Source organism: Pterocles gutturalis, unplaced genomic scaffold (assembly GCF_000699245.1).
Source record: "Pterocles gutturalis isolate BGI_N339 unplaced genomic scaffold, ASM69924v1 scaffold9880, whole genome shotgun sequence".
Classification (NCBI taxonomy): Eukaryota; Metazoa; Chordata; class Aves; order Pterocliformes; family Pteroclidae; genus Pterocles; species Pterocles gutturalis.
In genome coordinates, this window is record NW_010145955.1 from 26,081 (window position 1) to 46,654 (window position 20,574).

At 41.4% G+C, this 20,574-nt stretch overlaps 1 protein-coding gene across 1 annotated transcript; it reads right to left on the minus strand.

The window, feature by feature from the left end:
• Positions 1-1,082: 1,082 nt before the first annotated feature.
• Positions 1,083-19,412, minus strand: LOC104470576 (microtubule-associated tumor suppressor candidate 2-like; the record flags this gene model as incomplete). The annotated part of the gene is made up of 3 exons (XM_010085547.1): positions 17,127-19,412; positions 11,029-11,269; positions 1,083-1,289 (listed from the first exon to the last, which is right to left on the minus strand). Coding segments are annotated over exons 1-3 (2,734 nt in total), but the record flags the coding sequence as incomplete, so codon positions are not given.
• Positions 19,413-20,574: the final 1,162 nt, after the last annotated feature.

Consider the following 20,574-nt stretch of genomic DNA (forward strand, 5'->3'; position numbering starts at 1 on the left):
AAGAAAAAGAGTTTGCCTACCATCAAAGTAAAGCTTATTAGGAAATAAACAGAAGCGAGCAATCAGTCCAACAGTGGAACCTGATAAAAGCATGTGTTTGGGGGTATTGGGAAAGTTAGAAGTCCCAGGACACATTAGTCTTTGGCATTTCAATTACCTGATATAAAAGGGAAGGAGAAAATCCTTGTGACTTTTTAACTATTTTCATTTTATTTGTTTTAATTTATTTCAAATTAATACAAACACTGAAAGATTTAGGAGCCTGCAGCATCTTTTCCCCTCTGGCACTTCACATCACCTGGTCTCCGCTATCTGCACCCCTCCCAGGCTGACAGCACTTGCTTTGATATTGACACAGTTCAGGCTCAATCCAGTCTTCAAAGAAAAATGGGCATGAAAATCCCTCAATCCCCCTTTTTGCTCTGCGCCCAGGGCACATGCACACTTCCCAAGGACTGCACAATCCAGTGGGTATTATTTTGTACTTAATAAAATTAACAGTTGTTACAGAAAATAGGATTTGAAATGACATTTCAGCCACAGGATCTTTCCAAGTCTGGAGGATGAGACAATAGCTACGGTATCAGTTCTGATCCCTTTTATATCACTGGCATTGTTTGATTAGATTTCCAAACTAAGTTTATTACACTGCATATTAAGAGGCAGAAGAAAAGCAGATGAGAAATACTGTGCTGCTCATTCTAGATATTCTTTGCTCTAAACTGTTCTACGTGGCTGCAACATACTTACCAAACACAGTTTACTGTGATTATTTACTGACTTCATCTTGTAAGGGATATTCTAAGTAAAACCGAAACACAAAAATGCCTCAGGTTCACTCTTAATGTGATTTTTCTCTGCAGCAGGGAAACCAGCCCCTTCTATGTGCAATGTACATTCAGCACCTATTCATCTATTACTAATAATATTTTTAAAAAATACACTGCAAGATCAAGATACTGAAGATGTGAGTGCTGCACAGGTTACATTAGTCCTAAATTAGATGCAAACTCCAGTCTGGACAATCCTGGAATACATCTATTTAATATTCCCCCAGAAAGAAGGCCACGTTTTGGACTTACGGTTGGTTGTCCTGCTTTGATCACTCTGAGCGCTGTCATTTGACTGGTTGCTGGAGACTGAGGATACGCTTGAGCTCCTGACAAAACCAAATGCGGCAAGCTTAGCTGCTGGCAACCGTGAATACCCTGGAGGACGAAGTCCAGACTGGCAGGGCTTGGGGAGATTTGACTTTGCAGCACTCGGACATGAGTTTTTCTTAGGATCAACTGAAAGAAGGAAAAAGAAAGACATTTTTATTAAATAAACTAAACTGGGATATACTGACCATTACCTATACCACTCAGCCACATGAAGTCAGTATAAAGACTAAAAAGAAGTTCTGTGGAACAATTACAGGTTGCAATAGTTTTTAAAATGTGAAATGCAGCAAGGACCCATGAGGCATAACTCAAACTTCCAGCAAAGTAACGTCATCCAAGTCTGCTCAGATCTTTTTTAATGTCATCTTCTTTAATGCTGCATCACCTTCTAATCTCATATTTGTTATGTGGCAATTAAAAGAAACTCATACACAGAGACAAACATAGCCTCCAATTTTGGAAACTATTGTAGAACACCAACAATCCTCTTCAAGGACACAGGACTTCTTTGTATTCCATCAAAGAAAACACTTCTTTGAAGTCCTTCTTTCAAATTTTGCTAAAAGAAAATACCCTTTTCTTGCACCAAGCCTGGAAACAAGGACATGACCTGTAAATTTTTACTTTTTTAACATACCACCAACCATTTCCACTGATGGACTTCTCCTCGCTATAAACCATCAGTCTACATGAATAACATCAACCAAGTCTCAGCCAACTGCCAATAGCAGGCTTATAGCAGATGAATTTAGGCAACAACAGTAGTTCAGCTGACATGTCTGCCTGTGGCAACCTCTAACCAGTCACCTGTCTATAGCTTGTGTCCTAACCCATATTCTGCTGCTCTTCCCTAGGCAAAATTTTCTGTGCAAATTTAGAACATATGTCCATAAATGCCCCAAATTGTCTTCATGGATCAAAGGTCCACAAGCATGGCAGGATTGTCTTCAAGGACCAAATATTAGAGTTTGCTTTTGATTGGAAGGTCTGGATATGAAGTGGATCTGGACCTCTCAACTGTACATAAGATTTGGACAGAGCTCTTTGTAGGTTTGACAATATCAGATTCCTGTTCCTTGTGGAATCCCAAGAAGCAAAAACATATATTAAAAAAAAAAACAAAAAAACAAAGTTATCCAAAGGCTGATGCTAGAGTGTTTAATCAGGACCAGTGGGTTAGAAGACAAGGCAGCATTAAAACTATTAACATATTCTGACAGAAAAGGCCACAAAGTCACCCCTGTTCCATTCTTATTTGGTGAACACTCTTTGTGCATTAGCCTGACACATACTTCAAAGGAAGAAGTGAACATTCATAATATAAAGAAAAAACAGAAATTAACGGCACAGTAAGAATATGGTCTTCATATTATTACAGTATTTAATTCTTTTGTAAACTATCTAGGTCAAAGCCTCATTAATTTTAATGAAGCATTACACTTTGAGAAGACTTTATAGAAAACAAGACTAACTCCTCTGAGCAAAAAGATGGTATGGGGATTTTGAAAGACAGTTGTGTACCTCATCACAATAATAATACTAAGCTTTTTTTAACAGAACTAAGTCTTTTCTTTTGAAATAGAAGTATGTGTAACAACAAGCTACTAAGAGTTTTGTTATCCTATAAAATGCATTCCTGTGGAAGACATCAAAAAATGCTCCTTGCTCAACGAACAAAATCATTTATATTCTATCTATATACTATAGTCTCTTAAAAATTCATTTTTTGTACCCACTTTTCACAAGTTGAGGCCTTTATTAAGACACAAGGAGATGGATGTCTGACTGCAGCACCTTTGCCAGCCCGAAGGAGGACATATTGTGGAGAGCAATCCAAATGAAGATAACAAATACTACAGTGTGCAATAAACTGTTAAAATCGCCATTGACTTTTTTGGCAACAACAGGGAAAATATTGGACTCTGATCCTGAATCTGGCTTTATTTGAACTATGTAAAAATGGGCTCAGAGGTAGCTGTGTGCTCCAGGTGCAGGTGAAGAGCAGTGAAGGCACGTTAGCATGGAGAACGGCTAAGCACTGATGTTTTCTATCACTGTTTACTGCTTGTGCAGCATTGCTGTGACAGTGGTCTGTTACAGCAGTTTATGGTTATCTGTGAAGCACCATCATGCCAGAGCTTTTCCCTCCTCACTGCCAGAGACATTTATGCCCCATCTAAATGAATCCATAGCAAGGCAATACAGAACCTGATCTTAACGTTCCCCTCCGTGCTACCAGCACAACTTGCAATTAGTGTGAATCACGTTAACTGATTTCCGTGCAGGAACAAGAAAAAATGTCCAGTGAAAGTCTTTAAGAGACCTGAATGCTAGAAATTACATGCCAGTCATCTCTTGGACAGAATCTCTTATTTCAGAGGACTACCATCTTCCTGCATTGACAGCTGCTACAAGGTGGGACTCAGATGGGCTTATGTCACCGTGAGACTGCACTTTTACTATGGAAGGATGATCCTGTGCTCTCTCTCTTCCACAATTAGACTCATCATGCCCCCACCAATGCTGATACAAACAGTTCAGCAGTATTTTGGATGGGCCAGGCCATCTTGCTTACCCAGCTGGCTGCAGAGCCGCACACTTGCTAATGCATGGGCATGGCCAAACATCAGCTTCACCAGCTACCTAAAGGACTAATACACAGGGGCAATCGTGTGTGATAAAAGGCACACAACTCAGTCTCAGTGTGCAACAGTCCCTGAGTTGCATCTGTGACAGGGCCAAGCCCAGGTAGACTCCAGATTTGAAACAGAGGCAAGTACCTGTAGCAAAGAGCTGCAAGAGAAAAGAACCCACTCAGGTCAGTGGCAGCAGGGAGAAGGTACAGGACTGTTCCTTGTGGGTTTTTTTTCCAAACAATGCAAGAGCAAGGCCTGTGCCATCAGCCTCCACCAAACTGAGTCAAGATTCCTTTTTCCTAAGAACTTCTGAAAATTGAGGTGGAGGGAGCAAAGAGCTCTAAAAATTTCCTGTGGCAGAAGAGGGGAAATTCCACTGGGGGGGGAGGGGAAGTGGTTAGAAATGGTTTTATTTAAAAAGCATTTGAAATGCACTTGCCCTAGGATGGTGAGGTTCACCTAGGATTCCCACATCCCTAGCTCAATCACAGGGGTGCCCACACCAACCCTCAGCTGTCCATTCTCTGCACTGTTGTGCAATTAAGCGCCTGCAGCCTGGAGCACACCAAGCACCATAGGTGTCACCAAAGAAGAAGAATTTCCTTAAAAACAGAAGGTTTCCGGTGACAAATTGCTCAGCCATCTCTACCTTTTCTTCAAAATCATTCTCACAGACCTGGGCAGAGGATTCAGTGTATTTTCTCACACTTCCATGTGCATTTCAGTTTGTGACTTCAATTCAAATTTCCCCTGAACTAACAATATTTTGTACCTTGAACTTCTCGGCATACTTAAATTATTTTTCACTTCTCTTTTTTGTAATCCAGCTCTTCTGTATCACGAGGACCCGGGGGCAGGACATTATCCCCATTAGGGATGCATTCAAATCCTTAAAGCTACGTCATCTTGTGTATTCTTTCTCATTAACACATGAGACATCAAATTATTGTACATATTTTCTGTTCTAAATATCATCAAGTTTTATGATGCATGTTCTTCCTTTATTTCTATTTCTTAGAAGCATAGAAGCATTTCTGCAAACAAGGTCTGGGAGTTAAAAAGTTATTTTAATGAGCAGCTTTCATTTTAATAAAAATCTGCCAAAATAAGCTTAAAAATTGGCAAAAAACCTTTCCAACTGTCTCACTGCCTGAAGCTAATTATAGAATCAAGTATTGTTGTCTGTACAGCACACAAGCAATTTTCTATGACACTTCAAGCTGTTCCGATCTAGGAACATGAAAACATTTTGAGGTAGCAACTGATTGATGCAAACCAGATGTGCCTGGGGAGCCTTCCTTAAGAAAAGTCTGAGCTAGACTTCTTATGCATCCCCACTGCACATGAATCACATCTCCCTGCACATGTATAACTAAAGAGCAACTTTCATGTGACTTCTCGGTGAACTCTGAAATAGATTTTAGTTGAAATGAACGAAAAGTTAAAGAAATGAGTTACACAGATTTGTTCTTATGAAAAAGAGAAACAGTTCAAGACTTCAGCTCTGCTCACAATTCCTGGATCCTTGGCAAGCCTTTGTTTTCTTGTGGTGTTCGGGGTTGTTTTTTTTTTGACAAGCATTTCCCTCAAAACTTTAATCATTAGGTGTCATTTTCTCTCAGAGATCTCACTTCCCTTTATAGGGTGCTCTGATCATCATTATCCTTTTTTCATATTGGGGAATCTGAGGCAAAGAAGTTACCTGCAAGGTTACAGAAGGTATTATCAGAGAGAGTACAGGCAGAGTTAACCCACCTCAGAGTTAAAACAATCTTTGATACCTCTGGAGATTAAAAACAAATTGCCCAAATAAGAAACCTGTTCTCTGAACAAGACCCCAGGAAAGGGGCTTTAAAACAGAGGGTTACATGATATACACCTAAAGAGCAGAGAGCAGGTTGTACCCAGCTTCCCTGATGGTCTCTCATCCAAATACTGCCAAGCCCAGGGCAGTTCCATTCCAAAGGCAAATCAGTGGTCTCTGCTGCACATGAATTAATTTCTGATCAGTCAGTCCACTGTTGTACAGTAGGTAAAGCTCATCTCCTACTTCAGATTTAAACACCCAAAAAGCTGCTCTATGCCTTCCCAGCTCCCAGGCAACCCCAGGCTGGTTAGCACGTTCACACCACCCCAAGAATTTGTCAGCTCACACTTCACACAAACTGCAACAGTCTGTGTTCGCTTTGTAGCCGATGTGCAAAGCAGCAGTATCCCACAGACACATCCAGCACAGGAATCATCAGTGCCTGAGCTGCACTCTCTGTGGTTTCCACTGAAAGCCCAGAGCAGCAAGAGCACTTCTCTGTGCACCGGAGCCACGTCTCATCTGCCCAGCTGCTACTCATCAGCTGCTCAGAAGCGCTGCGGGTGCCCAGCCAGCCACGGTGTTTGCCTCTCACCAGGGAGGAGGTAGGGTATGGAGCAATTGCCTGCTGCTGCACCCAGATGGTACTGACACCCCTCTTACAACTGACAATTTGGTGCAACAGTCATTTACACAACCCTTCTCATAAAACGCATTTTGGTTCTTTGAAGAGGCAACAATTGTTGGGAGCAGAGAGGTGGCATATGTCTGTGTCTTAAGAATGGTGATAATGTCCTTAGCAAAACTCTGAAGAAGTATGTATCTTCCTTTGAAGCACTCATTTTTTTCTTTATGAAATACAGTCAGATTGCTCTCCCAAAGAAAGCAGACTGTGCCAACTGAAAGCACTGCAGATTAGAAGGGGACAGAGAATATTTTCCTCTCTAAATTCTCCCCTTGTCATCTCTTTCCTTAAAAAATTAAGAAGTTTGCCAGCTCAAATCCAAGTACCTCAGACTGCAAACCTATAAAATAAGCTCACAGCTGGAGTAGCAGTAATGCAACAGTTCAGGAAGTAACCTCAAAACCCCCTTTCTATCATCAGATCTCATCTACTTGTTCAAGTATTAGGTATTCCTGAGAATAAATGTGAAAGCAAAGCTTTCCTAGCAGGAGAAAACTATAGACGTATTGTAGCATTAATGATGAAATACACGATACATATGCAAATACACAAATAACTTTATAGATTTGTGCATGTCTGTGTAAATCAGAAACATATATAAATTGTAGCTTCAACCAGAGCTGACTTCCTCAGAAATGAGAGGAACTGCTAGATCCATAGGACTGGCATCTAATACACCAAGAGGTGATAAGGAAACATTTAATTAACTCAGTCTTTGAGAAAAAAATACCATAAATACTACTGAAAAATGCAGAATTAAGTGAAGTTAATTATGAGAATTAAATGAAGTTTTAACGATTATATCTGCTACACTCTTCAAAATCAGACATTAATCCCATCAAAATAATCAGCTAATTAATGCAAATCCTAACATGTTTGCTCCAAGAAGTCTTTATAACCAAGGAAAACATATTCATGATTTATATGTTATAGACACAGTATCCTTCAACGCTTGTTTTGAATTACAAGTCTCCCATAGAAAGAGCAAACTCAATCTACATAAAATAAACAAATGTTAAGCTTTTGGAGACACTATTGCACTTTTAAATACATCACAATTCAATGGCTTCCTATCTTACCTACAGTGCAGAACGCTTTTTCTTACAGTCAGGCTGCTTGCCTGACCCATCCAAGACAAAGCATCACCTAAGGAGCAGCACTGCTTAATCAGGAACTTGCAGCTGGTGCCAAGACATGTGCGCCATGTCCTACAGATGAAGGGGGATCACTGCTCCAGTCACAGTTTAGGCATCACACTTGGAGATCACACTTCTGGGATCATTCATTATTATTTTACTTTCTACCTGGTGTGTCTTAAAACTAATGAAACCCTTAATGTACTTGTAGTACTTGCGGTCCATTGCAGCCGTTCAGGGATTTAATTATCAATTACTTTAGAGTCAGTTTTATGAGTATTATTATCACACATGGGCCAAACCACTCAGCTTATCAGTGCTCCTTAAGCAGACTGATACTTTATGAATGGCATGGCAAAGGGGAATAAAATCCTCATTATGAGGCACTGTTTCTGTCCTTGATACTGTGCCATGGGGGTTTCAGTTTAAAAGCCTCCGTGGTACTGCACGCTTTGTCATGGGATGGCAACTGGCTACATCCTTCTGCTTCCATTACCCCAGGGCAGGACTGAAATCACTAGGATTAGAAACTGGATTAAAAGCTCAGGATCAAGCTGCAAGACATGCTGATTAGCAGTCTTGAAGGCAGGACTGGTATATTTGAGAAAAAAAATATACCTCCTAGTCCCCAGCTGCTTTTGCTGCAGTCAGCCAAGCCCTCACACTCCACAACATGTGTGAGCAAGGGGCTTACCAGCACTGCTTCCAGTACACTGACCATATGCTCAAGCATTTCATTTGCTTATATTTGTAAATATGACTGTACCAAAGCCATGTTTAATCCTGTTTCTCAAATACTGCATCAAAGCCAATACTGAAAATTTAACACCACAACTAATGGCCAAATTAAGGGAAAGCGGATGACAGAAAGCTGAAAGTCACGTCGGGTATCTTAAAACCATTGGCTAGATGGTGCCTGACCCTGCCCTGAGCCCCTCCAGTCAGGCCGACACCAGCTCTGCATGTCCCATCCAGCCCCTCCACGGCAACCAGGGACCCATCTCTGGTCTGTGTTTGTGCACTGGTGTGGACAGAGCCACAGGAACCAGTTCTATGCTCTCCTTCCACTCCTGCACCAGTCTTGTCCTGTCTGCTGTCAGTTCATCCTCTTTCGTGAGTGATTCATTCTTCTTAAAAGAAATTATTAAAGACGAAAAGACTGGTATGCAGACTTATGAAGTTATCTGTTGCCGAGAAAAAGATTAAGTCATTTGAGGTATACAAGGAAAAAGGCTTTGTACAAGGAAAAGGTGATTATAAGCCAATCTTGAATGGATAGCTGGAAATACAATGCCAAAAATAAAAGAATTTAAAGTAACTAATATAAGATATCAGAAATACATGACAGATCAATAAAGGGAGGCACTAAATCAACAGAAAGAAATGGGAAATACTTTGCAACTTTTGCAGAAAAATTAAACATGTTCTTCATCTTGCAAGGAAAATGGAAGGTGAGATGCCAGAAGTGAAAACAATGTGTCCTGGGGTGGACAGTGAAAAACCAGAGACATTAGCAACCTCTCCAGGACAAGTCTTGGGTAATTTAAAATCAATAAAAACAGTCAGAGCCCAAAGACCAGATGAGACATACTTCGGGATCCTGAAAGAGACGACAGACAGATTACTGGACTACCATGAGTTATCTTTAATAGCATCTTTGAAACAGCGAGGTATCAATAGACTAGAGAGAAAGAAGCAAAATAACAGTCATGGGAAGGAAATTATGGAGAGCTATGAATTAAATTTCACCTCCAAAGCAGACAAGGTCTAAGAAATAATCGGTGCTAAGATAAAAAACCCCAACTTTTGAGAAACAGGAAAACTTTGGGAAAACTTCAGGAAATACACGCTTTAGTGGAATAAGAATCATACTAATAGTTAGCGTAACTTCCTCATGTATGCTTCTCTTTCACTGGCCTTTTCAAAGTCAGAATTACAGGCAGTAAGTAGGACTGATGGGCCGATACTGTTGATGCAATGATGCAGGATAATTAAGCTGGATAAATAAAAATCAAGGCAACGTTCATTTCCAAGCATCATAAAAGACAATGGATTTGTTAATAGGCCCAGTTCGTATATTCCTCTGTGTCCCAGACTGGCTCCTATTATGCAACGGCTTACCCTACTCATATCCTGAACTTGCAGCCTCCTGCACTTTCATTTAAATGGAAAATATGACCTAATTGCTCTGCACCTGTATATCCATGTTTAGTGCTGACTGAACTCAACTTACAAGGCTGAACTGGTATTTACTGCCCAGCGTGCAAGCTTGGAGTGTCTCAGAAGTCACACACAGCTGAACTTAGTCATCTTCTGATAAACCAGCACAGATAAACTTCAGATGCAGGGTCAAATAGTAAAGGAGAGTGGCAAGAGGCACTCTATTACAGAGAACCTTGATTTTCTGATAAACCCCAAATCCTAGCAACCTGCATTGCTGACTGGTACTGTTCTCTCAGGGTAAGTCAAGACACTTTGACCCATTTCCATTCCACCTCTAAATTTCTTCTGCAGCTTAGTATGGAAAAATGGACACGGGGAAAGAGAATAATAGTTTTCAAATACCAGCAAGGAGAAGAACTCACATCTACTCCAGGTAGAAACAGAAGCAAACTGCATCAAAGGGGATTAGGCAAAACACTAGGGAAAATTTTTAACTTGAAAGCAGGTAACACATTGGAGCAGCCTGCTTTCAGAGGCTGCAGAATCCAATATTGAAGGTTTTTATAAATATTTATTCATGAACAGGTTAAATAAACATCTATCAGAAGAAATCCCATCCTGGGGCAAGAGGAGGGACCATATAACCCCAAGTCATTATTTAACTTTATCCCTTATGACTGTGTTTTAAAAAAAACTCTGCAGACTTGTAGGCTATTAAACAGCTGCTATGTTTCACTCTGGCAATGACTGGTTTTCAGTTGTCTCTGAAATTGCTGCTGCTTAAATGCATGTTGTTAAATCCTCCAAGCTTTTCCAGGCTGCTAAGGAGTGTCCTGTAGAAGTAATTACTATCTCTCTCTGTAGTACCGCGCACTTCTCCTTCTGACTCTCATCTTGCTTTTCTCTTCCCTTCTAATTCTGCCCAGGGTCATGCTGAGCTGGGCAGTAGCTGGGAAGAAAAAGGAATTAGAAATGCTGTTTCCAAAGAGGCGTATACGAGGGCTTCAGAGAATCAAGGGCGCTGCTGGCACATCTAAACACTGCCCAGGGTTTCAGAGCACAACATGGTGGGGGACGTCATATTCAGATTGAACAATGGGGCCTTCTGATGGAAGAAAATGTCCCCTTATCTTCTTCAGGACAAAAGCAAAGATTTTCCAGGCATTTACAAGAAGGAGGAAGAGAAAAAAGAGCACAGTTAGAATTATCACTGAAATTGATTCTCTTTCCTTGACAAAGACCTGTTAAACAACCTTTGTGCAAGTCCCAGACTCCCTAGTCAGCCTTGCCACAGGATAAAAAGACACACCTCAAAGACTGCTGTTGGAGCTTTGTAGTATCAGGTCAAGATGCTGCTCATTTTGTGATATTTCTGTCTGAAAAAAAAATCCTATTGGTGACCATAGTTAAAGGAAAGGTAAAAAACTTCATACTTTACCTGAGGAATCAGGATGATAGAGGCTGGGAGCACTTGTTACTTCTCCTTGCTGATGGAGACAGCCACCTGAAGACCGTTGACTTGCAATAAGAATCCTGCTCTTTGCCGACGGTAACCTGGACACTGCACCCAGTCCTAACTGTGGCTTGAGTATCATGGTAGATCGATAAAAACTTGGTGGGACCTCATAGTGAGTATATGGTGGAGGGCAAAATTCGTCTTTCGCAGGCCTTTCCCCAACCTACAGAAAAATCATTAACACAGATATTATGCAATAAATCAATAAATCCAGAAAATACAGAGGTCTAAATTGCTTATAAAGGCTAATTTTCCCTCCTTGTGAATCTGGGCTTCAGAGCACTGCAGACTAATCAACACTTGCAAAAAGTGATGGTCTTACGACATGAACTGCTCTCCACAAATACACACATTACAGTCTCAAAACCCAACCAAACCCAAAGACAGAACTGATCTCTTCCCAAAAAGAAAACAAACAAGAGACTTCAACTAGTGAAAATGAAGTTACTTTTAAGTCCTGAAAGGTGATATTATTTACAGAGGGAGAAGGGTTATTTAAAATGCTCTTAGTGAGATACAATTTTGAGGGAAGTCAGTTTTAACTTAGACAGTTAAAAATAAAGCTGAAGGTATTTTAAGTTCATTTTATCAGAGAAATGCTATTGTCAAATAGTTTGTGTGAGAAAAAAAAACCCTCTACTGTTCTTACTGCACAATGTTCATTGTAATCTGCGCCCTTGAAGGTCCTGAAAATAGACCTGCTTGTGGAGGTGGGCATATTTCTGTACATCACATTTTCATAGGGCTGTTGAATATTCCAAATCAGAGCTATAATACCCAGCTCCTCCATTTCAATTGGAGAAAAGAAGCAAATTTGCAGATGTGAACCATCTACTGTTTATCACAAATAGATGCTGCTTTTCTAAAAACAGTGACAAATCTCTCAGTATTGGAATGGGTGTATACTGTGAGGACAGCACAGTGAGTCCCAAGCTAGAAATACTTCCAGCAAACTGGCAGTTACCAGGGAACTTGCAGTCAGGGAATGACCCGGTTCCCCAATTCAGCCCTTGCACCCTTCTACAATCAAGCTGGGCTCTGACTCCCACCTTTCTGTGCTGCTTCGTGACTCGAGATGAGGGCGCAGAGGAATGTCAGTACCTTCCATCTCTCTCATTTGCAAAGAATCATTTGCTCTTTGGGGCAGAGTACAACTTCATTACCATTCTCGTATAAAATGTAAAATCATCATAATCTAGAAAGGAGCTATGAATATTTTTCAGTGCATCCTATTTAGGCCAGAGGAAAAAAAGGGCTTAGGAAATAGGAAACCTGAACTAAATTTGTTTAAAAATTAATCAAAAAAGTGCCATAGGCTACCTAGGAAGAAATGTAACTGCCAATTAATTAACTCTGCTGTAAGTTATGATGCATATAATATGCCAAATCAATTTCTATTTAGCAATTATAAGCATTTAGAGTGTGCACTTCAACACTGGCTATACAAGCTTTGATCCTAGCTGCTTTAAGAGCTTTAATCCTAATTTAGGAAATCTTTAATATGCTAAAAGAGACAAGATTGACCTTAAACTATTAAATATAGAATATTTGAGGCCTTTGCACAGGAACTAGGAGGGCAGATGTAACAAACACTGAGCATTATATTTTTTGCTCTGTATTTTTTCCTTTGTTTGCAGTCCTATTTCCTGCCATTAGATCTTGCTGCTTCGGTTTTTATTATACTCCTATGACCTATTTCTACAAGTTAGGATGCAGGTTTTTACTGTATAGATGATTCTCTAGGCTTGGACTGCAGGAGATGTTTGGCTTCTGGATATGAGGCTGTTTTCCTCAGTAAGATTCAGTTATCTTTTCTCTCCCTGATGAATTTATTTCAATTAGATTTCACAATACACTTCCTATAATTTCATACTTAACTGGCAGTGAACACACCAATGTCAAGTACTTCAGTATAAGGAAGAGAGAAGATCTTTAGATATAGAAACCATTATTTTTTTATAAACTGTGTCAGCTTAGCCAAACCTTCAGTCACCTCATTGTTTTCTTTATTGAGAGTATGCTACAAATAACACAGAAAATCAACAAACATGCACACAAAACCAATCAATCACAAGCATAAAACATCTTAAGCTGAGATAAGTGAGAAGGATTTACTCAACTGTCATCTCCTGAAGAGCCCAATTTTGGGGGACATAAACTTGCTATGGAGATACACTCCTTTTTCTTTTCTATTTAAAGATGAATTCATGAAGTGTATAATTCAACTTAACTCAATAGAATCGTGCAATTATTGATTATAAGGCCATTTTAAAGATCTTCAGAAAGATCTGGATTAATATGAGACCTGTTATCATCCTGTATTAGATTTTTGTATGAGGGGCTTTCAAAGAAAAGATCTGTTACAGTCTGTCAACTAAAAAGAAGTTCAGCTCAGAGTATTATTGTGTGTGGCTGTCTGCTCATTCCCCACTCATCCCACTTAATGAATTTCCTAAAAAGAGATAGAAAGACTGCAGCAAATACTTGGAATATACAGGAATTTCCACAGGCTGGGTAGTCCCAAGCAGAGCTGGCAGCACAGCCAACAAGTAAGGATGCTCAACACCTTCCTTCATGTTACTTTGTTTATAACATTGTCAAATATTAATGCCTCAAGCAAGAGTTTTCTTGTCAAGTGCATGCTTCAGGCAACTATTTGGGAAAATAGTTGGCAACGTTGGTTCAGGCAGTTCAGATATTAAGATTTGTGGGGGAAATTGCTGGTTTGACTATGTATAAAACAACTCCTCCTATCTTTTTTTCCCCTACAGGCCTTTTGTTTCAACAGGCTCAATACTCTCTGGAGCAGAAAGATGTCTGTGCTGAGGAACAGACCCAAGGAGGTGGTTGAAAAGGGCAGGAGCAGTGTTGCAGAGGCAGGAAGGAGAGCTGGTGTCAGCAGACCACCTTACAGACCCTGCTGGAACCAGGGCTCTCGGCAGCAGCTATAAAGTAGTGAATAAAGTGAGCCAAGGAGCACTGTCTGACAAGGCATGGACCATATCCATATGGGTAAACTCTCACTCCGCAGACCAGGCTGGTCTTCTTGTCCTGCTTGCAGCTGGGACAGAGTTAACTTTCTTCATAGAAGCTAGTAAGAGGCTGTGTGTTGGATTTGTGCTGAGAAGGCTGATAACATACTGATGTTTATAGTTGCTGCCAGGACAGTCAAGGACTTGTCAGCTTCTCTGCTGTACCAGTGTCTGCAGGTGCAAGAGAAGCTGGGAGAGAGCACAGCCCCAATTACTAGCATAGGATTCGACCTCAGGTTTAGGACTGAGCCCAAAACTGGCCAATGGTATATTCCATACCATGCACTTCATGCCCAGTATATAGATGAGCATCTGTCCAGAAGTTCTCTGTGTCTTAGTTGGCTCTTGTTTTCTTGGGCTCTTATCTTTTCCAGGATTGCGGCTTCGAGACTCTCCCTGCTTTGGGACCATTAGCTGGGAACGGGCTGAGCCTTGGGCATCAGGTGGTGAACAGTTGCACTGTGTACCACTCATTTGTGTATATGTATATATTACTATTATTATCAACATTATTTTCAATATTATTGTAGTTTAGTTATTAAATTGTTCTTATCTCAACCCATGAGTCTTTACTCTTTTAATTCTATCCCTCATCCCCAGGAGGGGGTAGCGTGAGTGAGTGGCTGCATGGTATTTGCTGCTAGTTTGGTCAGACCCTGACACTCATCCACGCTGGTCCTTGGGAACAGCCTCTGTGTGAGCATACGCTGGCAGAGGTGGACACTGAGCTGGTGAGCATGCTCCCAGTCCAGCAGTAAAGTTTGTGTGAGCATTGGAGGTTGTGTCCTCCCACTGTTCAGTTCACTAGCATGGCTACAGCCTTTGGGTCCCACGGTTTGCTCTGTTACTTCCGACAGAGGCTGTCCATGCTGAGATGGGGAGCCCACGCTGTGACCGAAGCATGTGGATAGCAGCGATCTGCCCTGGACAATGACTGGATTTTTAAAGCATTTCACTTTGAGAGGTTTTTTACCATATTTTTGGACGAAGTCAGGCATGAAAGATCTACCTCTACACCATGCTGAAGTTCCAAAGAAAAGCACTGAACGAACTGCCAATGCCACAGGCAAGGCTGCCCATTTAACCTCAATTTAATTCCGTTATGCATGCAGTCCCTAAGCACATCTGGACTGCCTTCACACCTGACCCAAGATTGTTGTCCGAGCTGCGCTACATGGTTTTCAGCGCAGGCAGGTGAAGCAGCCCTGCAGGCTTCCCACTGCACGAATGTAGCCCTCAAGTCCTCCTTGGAGAGTTCTCCAGGCCTTGCCTTGGAGTCTCCTGTCTGAGACAGCACCTTCCCATTTTTGGTAGCTCATGGCACTCAGAGGGGTATTTAATTCATAGAATCATAGAATGGTTTGGGTTGGAAAGGACCTTAAAGATCATCAAGTTCCAACCCCCCTGCCATGGGCAGGGACACCTTCCACTAGACCAGGTTGCTCAAAGCCTCATCCAGCCTGGCCTTGAACACCTCCAGGGATGGGGCATCCACAGCTTCCCCGGGCAACCTGTTCCAGTGTCTCACCACCCTCACAGTGAAAAATTTCTTCTTAATGTCTAGTCTAAATTTACCCTCTTTTAGCTTATACCCATTACCCCTTATCCTCTCACTAACTCCCCTGATAAAGAGTGCCTCCCCATCTCTCCTGTAGACCCCCTTCAGGTACTGGAAGGCTGCTATTAAGTCTCCTCCGAGCCTTCTCTTCTCCAGGCTGAACAACCCCAACTCTTTCAGCTTGGTCTCATAGGGGAGGTGCTCCAGCCCTCTGATTAATTTGGAAACTGAAGGTAGAGGGGAAAGGGCAGCAAGCACCGTCCTTTCTGTGTTTGGGATGAGATGGTGCTCTTTGGAAAACAAGAATCCATGATCACTTCAGTACACTGCCTGTTAACATTCCATACGGGCCAATCTATAATCACACACAGTATCTTAATTTTAGTATTTGCTGACTTGTGATTGTTAACACTGTCACCAAATTTGTTATTTCAGTGCTGCTTCCTTGCATAAATATTGTATGTAGCATGAGGCAGGCATTAAAATAGCCTCAGTAACACCACAAGACACACAGCAAAAGAAACAGTAGTTATTTTTTTTCTTAAAAGACTGGTTCAAATTAAATAAACTTGTATTATCTTAAGTATTTATATAAAAAACTCGGTTGTTGAGCTACCACAGGTCCCAAAGCAGCAGATGCAAGGGCACATCACAGACCCAAATGTAGTTCCCTCTCCCCTGTCCCATCTCCACCTTCCAAGCAAGGTCAGCCTTCTGCCACTATGTTCACCTCCCTGCAGGGATTTCAGGGAACCAAGACTCCTGCCCAATTTATCAAGGTGGAAACACAATGAGATATCAGGAGCCAGAATTGGCCAGAGGGACTTCCATCACCTTTTGGCTGCTCAGGAAGGCTTTCCAGGGAAAGGAGATTTCTTATTTGAGGTGCAGTTCAATATAACACACAGCATTAAAATGAGTCAAAAGTAAATATTTTACTGTATGATATATATAATCTAAGGAGAGCTCTGATAGTCCCTGGGTCTCAGTACAGCTAAACAGAAAGGAATTAGTTTAGACCTCTAGCTGTAAAAACTGGACAACTTTCCCATTAAGGAGAAAAAGTCTCTGTGGGCAAAGTACATTCATTTCCCAAAGCTATTCTTTGGGGAAAAAAAGAAATTCCATTTATGAATAAATTCAAACAGTATGTCTTTTCCTTTCTAAACATCCCTATTTATACTACTAGCAGGTGAAAGTTTGCTGGAAAATATTGGAGGAATACAGTGACAACTTCCAGTCACAGATCAGACATTGCAACAGGGTGAGTGCCAGAAACGGTTAAGTATGTTTATTTCTAATGTTCACACATTGCCTTAATTTAGGATTTACTTCTTATTTGAGGTTTGAGAACTAACTTCTGGCAGCAACAAGTAAGCAAATGATCACCACCTGGCATACAAAAGAGGCTGTCAAAGCTGCCTCCTTACCTCCTGCAGAAACTTCTCGCTCATTGGACCAAAGTGATGGCCTGGGGGCCTAATTCCTGACACCACCAGGCCAGAACTGAAGAGTCTTGGTTTCTGGACATCAGGTTTAAATTTGTCATACAGGACGCTGGCAGGCTTCGCCTCCCCTCCATTGGACGCCTTCTGCTCCGTAGAGATTGGCATGCCACACGCAGGGGTACCAAAGGGCAACCCTGCCGGTGCAAACGAAGGGTTGAGCTGCTCTATTGAACGAGGGTTTCTTCTAATGTATGTGATGATTTTAGGTCTCACGGGTTTGGGCCTGGGTATGGCAGGTTTCATCTCGATGCTTTCTTCCAGCTTTTCACTGCAGTCACTGTCCACATCCACCTTATCTGCAAGGGAGCCCTTGGAGTGGACCAGGATAGGTTTTGGGATGGCGCTGCTACAAGCAGTCTTGATAGGCACTTTAGGGGATATATTTAACAACTGCGTACTGTCAATGGGAGGTAGCGCTGAGGAGGGTGAGAGTTTGTCAACATGAAGTGCATAAAGGTCCTTCAAATTACTGTTCGATAGTGTGGGCTGACTATTAATGTCCAGTGTTGCCACTGGGTGAACAGGGGTTGGGACACATAAAAAGGCATCAGCCTTTGACAAAACCTTGTAGGTCTCTGGTGTTTTGTCTGGAGGATTTTTCTGTGCATTAGCTGTCTTTTTACTTGGAACTGAAAAGCTCAAGATTTCTTCATCACTGTCGTGGTTGTCAGGTTGCAGGTTTGACACTGTCTCTGTACTGCACGCTTCAGGCTGATCTGAGAGATCAGAAGCAGGCACAGCAGCATCCTCAGTACTTCCTTTGACTAGCATCAGTTTATTCTCATTAACTTTCAAGGGTTTTCTGTCAGGTAGATTAATGTTATGTATAAGAGATATCTGTTCACCAACTGCTTCAGCACAACCTGCGTCAACATCATGTAAATTCTCACTTTTTCTAGGTGTCACTTTGCCACTGGATTTACTATCGCAAGTGAGTGGGAATATTGTTTCCACTTCTTTGACAGTAAAATATTCCTCACCAACCTGGCTAGTTGCCCCGTTGTCACTGTTGTTGCCTCCTCTCCCTTCCCCACTGATGGTGACAGTATCACTTGGCAACTTATCATCAGGACACGTTACCGTCTGGTTTGAAAATGGATCCTCTACTTTATTACAGGTGTCTTGAAAATGGGATGCTTGAAATTTTGGTGTGTCAGAGCCAGAACCTTTCTGTTCCTGCGTTGATGTATTTTCATCTTTTTGACATCCCAGCACCTCTACCAGCATAATTCTCTCAAACTTTTGTTGACACATATTTTTAGATGGTAGAGACGGTGCAGTCTTAAGCTCCACTTTTTTACTTTTATCACCCTGACCTAATTGTGCTTCTGATTTACTAGCAATTTCATTGGGCTTAACAGATGAATGTTGAGAACGAGAAGTATGCAGTGTGCTTTCACTGTTAACATTTGGTACATTTTCTGGTTTACTTATTTTCTTGTTCCCTGAGGTAGATGGTTTGGAATAAAACAAAATATTTTCCTCTGAGGTATTGTCAAGCGGATGGAACACCATCCCAAGAAAATGATCCGTGGATGTTTTTTGTGATTTCTCTGTATTTCCTATCAAATGGTGCGACCTGTCAATAGAGTCCAATGATGCAGAAAGCAGACGTTTACACGACACACGACCAACACAGTCTTTTGCAAATGTTTCAGATTGAGGAGAAAATTTACTTGATCTTCCCAAAGAAAGCCTTTTTATTCTCTCCATCTCCACAGACCTGGACATTTTACCCTTAGAAAAGTTCTGGGTGAAGTCAACATCACCTTTGGAAATAACCTCCAGGTTGGCATCATTTGTGCTGCTTTTTAAATTGGACAGACTTTGTCCTCGGCTAATCCTGATATGCCTTGATATATCCTTAGCTTCACTGGTCCTACAATCTTTACCCATTTCCCTGCTAGTGGTGGAGGTCAGCTTACTTTCCTGTACATTGGTGTGACAGCTCTGAGAGTCTTTGAAGGTCAGAAGTTTATTCTGCTCTGTATTCAGATGAGTAACTTTCTCTGATCCTCCAGAGAGTATATTTCCACTCTCATCTGTCAAATCACGTTTCTTAACGTCCTCTTCAGTAGTTCGAACTTTTGCCACAATTTGGTTGGCATTGGTATCCCCCACACTCACTATGCTTTCATTATTATTTTTTATTTCGCTGAGGTTGTCCTGGGCATAAAATGACTTGCTTGGGATTAACGAAGCACTCATTTTGAAGCTTCGGGTGATTGCTTTTTTGGCAGTCCAAATTAATGAGAAAGCCTTATTTTTTCCCTATCAGGTTAACTATTATGCATGCTTCAGTTATACTTTTAAATTATAGACTGATCAGAAGACAATTCCTCTTCAGAAAGCTTGGAGTCTCTTGCCAGTCACATTTTCGCGCTGCTCAGTTGCCTTTCATGCAGCCTCTGGACCTAGGAAATCTTTACGACGTGCAGTGGAGAGGTTCAACGGAAGCAAAATAGATCTGTCAAGTTCCCTCTGAATGAGAGCCAGTTAATCCAGACAACCTATGAGAAAAAAAACCCAGACAACATTACACTGATGTCAGGAATCATGCTAACCAAACCAAAGTTAAAATCAGCAAGACACCCAGGTACATCCCCAGGTTAGAGCACTTTCAAACACTTTAGATGCTGTTTCAATCACAAGTTTGCTCCCAGCAAAGGTTCCTAGTGTAGCACAGCTCTCTGAGTTGAGATTAAAACTGTTGTGTTTAGAACAGCGGTTGCTACTGTTTTTAAGCCACAAAGATTTGCTACCGGAAACAGGCATAAACAGCTAGGTGAGGGTGGGACCCCACACTGAAGGTCTAAGCACTTCCATATTGCTATAACAATGTCTGTATTACACCACAAGTGGCTACTTATGCATTTAAAGCACCACTGTGTAGATAAACTCTAATACAATTCCAGCTCCATTAGGGTACGTTTACATATTTGTCTCCTTGCTTTGTGCAAATCACTGCTGTACATGTGCTGACACCCCATCCCCTTTGACATTTCTCAGCCATATCTACAGATGCCAGGAAGTCAAAAACTATGGATGGAGGTCTGCAAAGAAAAACTGTGTTTTTCCGAGACTGCTGCATAGGTGTATGTCCAGATATAGAGTATTATACACCAGTCCCAATACAGGGCAGCTCCTTTTGGCTCCCTCTCACCCGTGGCTTTGGGAGCCCAGATTTTGTCCTCTGTCACCTCCAACAAGCTGAAGGGGAAATTTCTGTCTGTGTCATGCCTAAATTCACACTCTCAGATATTTCTTGTACCCTGTTATGTTCATACCCTTCATAATAAAGAAATACAGCTACTGGAAATTGGAACATGCTCCACAGTTTCCAGAAAGAAGAATTCAAAGCACCTGCAAT